Below are 6,191 nucleotides of genomic sequence, written 5' to 3'. Positions count from 1 at the left end.
AATCACGACCAGGGAGAAGGGGATGATTTGAGGCACAGGGAGTCTCAAAATCCATGGAGTCCCAGCCAAAATCCATGGAATTGCAGCCAGGGATGTGGAGATGATGTGGGCAGAGGCTGGGGGCACAGGGAGTCCCAAAATCCATGGGATCACGGCCAAAATCCAGGCAATCGCAGCCAGAATCCAGGGAATTGCAGCCAGAATCCATGGAATCACAGCCAGAATCCATGAAATCACAACCAGGGACACAGAGATTACTGGGGGCACAGGGAGGTCCAAAATCCATGGGATCGCAGCCAGAATCCAGGGAATTGCAGCCGGAATCCAGGGAATTGCAGCCAGAATCCATGGAATCACGACCAGGGAGAAGGGGATAATTGGAGGCACAGGGAGTCTCAAAATCCATGGAGTCCCAGCCAAAATCCCATATTCCGCATCCCAATGGACAGAATTCCAAGAAAATCCTCACCCCCAGTTCCATATCCTGAAGCACAGCATTCCCATGCCTTATCCCAAGTCCCCTCCCAGCTCTCCAGAGTCCCTTGAGCCTCTGGAAAATGGCTCCAAGGTTTCTCTGGAATTCCCTGGAATTCCCTCACCCTTTTCCCTGTGTTCTCCACTGGAAGCATTTCCAAAGATTCCCTGGAATTCCCTCACCCCTTTCTCCAGGGATTCCCTGGAATCCCCTCACCCTTTCCTCCAAGGATTCCCTGGAATCCCCTCACCCTTTCCTCCAAGGATTCCCTGGAATCCCCTCACCCTTTCCCCAGGGATTCCCTGGAATTCCCTCACCCTCTCCTCACCCTTTTCCCGGTGTTTTTCCCTTCCAGGACATCCGGAACACGGTGGGGAACATTCCCATGGAATGGTACCAGGATTTCCCGCACATCGGGTACGACCTGGACGGGAAGAGGATCTACAAACCCCTGAGGAGCAAGGATGAGCTGGACCTCTTCCTGGAGAAGATGGAAAACCCGGAATACTGGTGAGGAATTCCCGGGAAGGGCCCGGAAAAACCTCGGGATAGCGGGAGGTGTCCCATGGGATGGGGATGAGCCTTGAAATCCCAAAGCATTCCATGGATGTGCTCCGCATGTGGGATTTGTGTGGGCTTGGAGTTCCCAAAATTCCTGGAATTCAGGGTTCTGGAGCCTTCCTGAGGTTTCCTGGGGTGATTCCGGATATGTGGATTTGGGATCGGGCACGGAGCCTCCCTCCCATCTATCTTCATCCGCATCTCGGGAATCCCTTCACATCCCGGGAATCCCTCTGCTTCCTGGGAAATTCCCTCTGCATCCTGGGAATCCATCTCCATCCCAGGAATCCTGTCCCATATCCTAGGAATCCCTCCCTATCCCCTCCCCATTCCGTCCCCATCCCGAGAATCCTTGTCCCATATCCCAAAGTCCTGTCCCATATCCCGAGAATCCTGTCCCATATTGTGGAATCCTACTGTCTCTCCCTGTCCCCCATCCCTGTCCCACATCCCGATGTCCATCCCGCTGTCCATCCTGGTGTCCATCCCAATGTCCATCCCTGTGTCCATCCCTGTCGTACATCCCAGTGTCCCACATCCCTGTCCCCCATCCGTGTCCCACATCCCGGTGTCCATCCTTGTGTCCATCCTGGTGTCCCACATCCCTGTGTCCATCCCAGTGTCCATACCCTGCTGTCCATCCCAGTGTTCATCCCCATGTCCAGCTCGGTGTCCCGGTGTCCCCATAGCGGTGTCATCCCAGGGTCCATATCCCGGTGTCCATCCCAGTGTCCATATCCCGGTGTCCATCCCAGTGTCCATCCCCATGTCCCAAATCCCTGTCCCACATCCCAGTGTCCCCATGGCAGTGTCCATGCTGGTGTCCCCCATCCCGGTGTCCATATCCCGGCGTCCATATCCCAGTGTCCATGCCCGTGTCCATCCCCGTGTCCCAAATCCCTGTCCCTCATCCCGGTGTCCATATCCCGGTGTCCATGCCCGTGTCCATCCCCGTGTCCCAAATCCCTGTCCCCCATCCCGGCGTCCATATCCCGGTGTCCATGCCCGTGTCCATCCCCGTGTCCCAAATCCCTGTCCCACATCCCAGTGTCCATATTCTGGTGTCCGTATCCCGGTGTCCATCCCAGTGTCCATCCCCGTGTCCCAAATCCCTGTCCCCCATCCCGGTGTCCATATCCCAGTGTCCATGCCCGTGTCCATCCCCGTGTCCCAAATCCCTGTCCCACATCCCGGTGTCCCCACGGCAGTGTCCATATCCCGGTGTCCATATCCCAGTGCCCATATCCCGATGTCCATATCCCCGCGTCCATCCTGGGATTCCGGTGTCCCGGTGTCCCTCACGTGGCGGTGTCCGTCTGTCTGTCGGGGCAGGCGCACGGTGCAGGACCGGCAGACGGGGGCGGACGTGGCTCTGTCGGACGAGCAGCTGGAGCTGGTGCGGCGCCTGCAGCGCGGGCACTTCGGGGACGTCAACTTCGACCCCTACGAGGTGACGCGCCTTCCCGACGGGAACGCCCCGGGGCCGGAATTCCCGCTGGGATCTGGGAGTTGGAGGCCCTGGGGATGGAATTCCCACAGGGAATGCTGAAAGGGGAAGTCCTGGCAGCAGAATTCCCACTGGGAGTGTGGGAGGGGAGGTCCTAGGGATGCAGTTCCCACCAGGAATGCCCAAAGGGAGGTCCCGGGGGCAGAATTCCCATCAGGAATGCAGGAGGTGAGGCCCTGGGGCTGGAATTCCCAAAGGGAATGGGGCAGAATTCCTGCCAGGAGTGCTGGAAGGGGAGGCCCCAAGGATGGAATTCCCACTGGGAATGTGTGGGAGGTGAGGCCCCAGGGATGGAATTCCCACCGGGAATTCTGAAAGGGGAGGCCCCAAGGATGGAATTCCCACAGGGAATGGGGCAGAATTCCTGCCAGGAATGCTGGAGGTGAGGCCCCAAGGATGGAATTCCCATTGGGAATGTGGGAGGTGAGGCCCCAGAGCTGGAATTCCCACCGGGAATTCTGAAAGGGGAGGCCCCAAGGATGGAATTCCCACTGGGAATGTGTGGGAGGTGAGGCCCCAGGGATGGAATTCCCACCGGGAATTCTGAAAGGGGAGGCCCCAAGGATGGAATTCCCACAGGGAATGGGGCAGAATTCCTGCCAGGAATGCTGGAGGTGAGGCCCCAAGGATGGAATTCCCATTGGGAATGTGGGAGGTGAGGCCCCAGAGCTGGAATTCCCACCGGGAATTCTGAAAGGGGAGGCCCCAAGGATGGAATTCCCACTGGGAATGTGTGGGAGGTGAGGCCCCAGGGATGGAATTCCCACCGAGAATTCTGAAAGGGGAGGCCCCAAGGATGGAATTCCCACAGGGAATGGGGCAGAATTCCTGCCAGGAATGCTGGAGGTGAGGCCCCAAGGATGGAATTCCCATTGGGAATGTGGGAGGTGAGGCCCCAGAGCTGGAATTCCCACCGGGAATTCTGAAAGGGGAGGCCCCAAGGATGGAATTCCCACTGGGAATGTGTGGGAGGTGAGGCCCCAGGGATGGAATTCCCACCGAGAATTCTGAAAGGGGAGGCCCCAAGGATGGAATTCCCACAGGGAATGGGGCAGAATTCCTGCCAGGAATGCTGGAGGTGAGGCCCCAAGGATGGAATTCCCATTGGGAATGTGTGGGAGGTGAGGCCCCAGAGCTGGAATTCCCACCGGGAATTCTGAAAGTGGAGGCCCCAAGCATGGAATTCCCACTGGGAATGTGGGAGGTGAGGCCCCAGGGATGGAATTCCCAAAGGGAATTCTGAAAGGGGAGGTCCTGGGGCTGGAATTCCCACTGGGAATGGGGCAGAATTCCTGCCAGGAATGCTGGAAGGAGAGGCCCCAAGGATGGAATTCCCACTGGGAATGTGTGGGAGGTGAGGCCCCAGGGATGGAATTCCCACCGGGAATTCTGAAAGGGGAGGTCCTGGGGCTGGAATTCCCACTGAGAATTCTGAAAGGGGAGGTCCTGGGGCAGGATTCCCACCGGGAATTCTGAAAGGGGAGGTCCTGGGGCTGGAATTCCCACTGGGAATGGGGCAGAATTCCTGCCAGGAATGCTGGAAGGGGAGGCCCCAAGGATGGAATTCCCACTGGGAATGTGGGTGGTGAGTCCCTGGGCACAGAATTCCCGTTGGAAATGCCCAAGGAGAGGCCCCAGGGATGGAATTCCCACCGGGAATGCTGAAAGGGGAGGTCCCGGGGGCGGAATTCCCACTGGGAATGCAGGAGGGGAGGTCCTAGGGGTGGAATTCCTATTGGGAATGTGAGTGGTGAGTCCCTGGGTATGGAATTCCTGCCAGGAATGCCCAAGGGGAGGCCCTGGGCATGGAATTCCCACTGGGAAAGTGGGCCGGGGGCTGAGCATTCCCGGTTTTCCAGCCGTCCGTGGATTTCTTCAGCCACGAAGTGCGGATCCACCCGGTGACCAACCGGCCCGCCGACAAACGGAGCTTCATCCCTTCCCTGGTGGAGAAGGAAAAGGTGGGAGAGCCCGGAATTCCGGCGGGAGATCCGGGTGCGATGGGACGGGTGGGAAAGCTGAGGAGATTGGGAAGATCCCGGCAGGATGGGGAGGGTGGAAAGATCCAGGTGGGATCAGGAGATTGGGAAGATCCAGGTGGGATCAGGAGATTGGGAAGATCCTGGCGGGATGGGGAGGGTGGAAAGATCCAGTGGGATCAGGAGACTAGGACGATCCCGGTGGAATGGGGAGGGTGGAAAGATCCTGGTGGGATCAGGAGTTTGGGAAGATCCCAGTGGAATGGGGAGGATGGAAAAGCTGAAGAGGATGGAAAGATCCCAATAGATTGAGTTTGGAAAGATCCAGGTGGGATGAGGAGGATCCATGGAAAGCTGAGGACGATGGAAAAGCTCGGGTGGGATCAGGAGGATGGAAAGATCCAGTGGGATCAGGAGACTGGGAAGATCCCAGTGGAATGGGGAGGATGGAAAGATCCAGTGGGATCAGGAGACTGGGAAGATCCTGGCAGGATGGGGAGGGTGGAAAGATCCAGGTGGGATCAGGAGACTGGGAAGATCCCGGCAGGATGGGGAGGATGGAAAGATCCAGTGGGATCAGGAGACTGGGAAGATCCCAGTGGAATGGGGAGGATGGAAAGATCCAGTGGGATCAGGAGATTGGGAAGATCCTGGTGGGATGGGGAGGATGGAAAGATCCAGGTGGGATGAGGAGGTTGGGAAGATCCTGGTGGGATGGGGAGGATGGAAAGATCCAGTGGGATCAGGAGATTGGGAAGATCCTGGTGGGATGGGGAGGATGGAAAAGCTGAAGAGGATGGAAAGATCCCAATAGATTGAGTTTGGAAAGATCCAGGTGGGATGAGGAGATTGGGAAGATCCGGATGGGATCAGTAGGATCCATGGAAAGCTGAGGAGGGTGGAAAAGCTCGGGTGGGATCAGTAGGATGGAAAGATCCAGGTGGGATCAGGAGATTGGGAAGATCCAGGTGGAATGGGGAGGGTGGAAAGATCCAGGTGGGATCAGGAGATTGGGAAGATCCCGGTGGAATGGGGAGGGTGGAAAGATCCAGTGGGATCAGGGGATTGGGAAGATCCCAGTGGAATGGGGAGGATGGAAAGATCCAGGTGGGATGAGGAGATTGGGAAGATCCCGGCGGGATGGGGAGGGTGGAAAGATCCAGGTGGGATCAGGAGATTGGGAAGATCCCGGCGGGATGGGGAGGATGGAAAGATCCAGTGGGATCAGGAGGATGGAAAGATCCCAGTGTGATGGGGAGGATGGAAAAGCTGAAGAAGATGGAAAGATCCCAATAGATTGAGTTTGGAAAGATCCAGGTGGGATGAGGAGGATCCATGGAAAGCTGAGGAGGATGGAAAAGCTCGGGTGGGATCAGGAGGATGGAAAGATCCAGTGGGATCAGGAGACTGGGAAGATCCTGGCAGGATGGGGAGGGTGGAAAGATCCAGGTGGGATCAGGAGACTGGGAAGATCCCGGCGGGATGGGGAGGATGGAAAAGCTGAAGAAGATGGAAAGATCCCAATAGATTGAGTTTGGAAAGATCCAGGTGGGATGAGGAGATTGGGAGGATCCGGATGGGATCAGGAGGATGCGTGGAAAGCTGAGGAGGGTGGAAAAGCTCCGGTGGGATGAGGAGGATGGAAAACTCCTCTCCTCCCACCCCTCCC

The 6,191-nt window shown here is 57.3% G+C and overlaps 1 protein-coding gene across 1 annotated transcript in view; it reads left to right on the top strand.

Annotated features, from left to right (window-relative positions):
• BOP1 (BOP1 ribosomal biogenesis factor) overlaps window positions 1-6,191 on the top strand; it is a 74,414-nt gene that overhangs the window by 50,755 nt on the left and 17,468 nt on the right. Inside the window, exons 2-4 of the mRNA XM_038129814.1 lie at window positions 831-985; window positions 2,369-2,486; window positions 4,403-4,504. Coding sequence (XP_037985742.1) covers window positions 861-985; window positions 2,369-2,486; window positions 4,403-4,504 — 345 coding nt within the window. The 5' untranslated portion in view covers window positions 831-860. The remainder of the gene's footprint in view (window positions 1-830; window positions 986-2,368; window positions 2,487-4,402; window positions 4,505-6,191) is intronic.

Source organism: Motacilla alba, chromosome 2 (genome assembly GCF_015832195.1).
Source record: "Motacilla alba alba isolate MOTALB_02 chromosome 2, Motacilla_alba_V1.0_pri, whole genome shotgun sequence".
Taxonomy (NCBI): Eukaryota; Metazoa; Chordata; class Aves; order Passeriformes; family Motacillidae; genus Motacilla; species Motacilla alba.
Note: the sequence above shows the minus strand (reverse complement) of the source record. Positions and strands in the feature narration are given on the sequence as shown.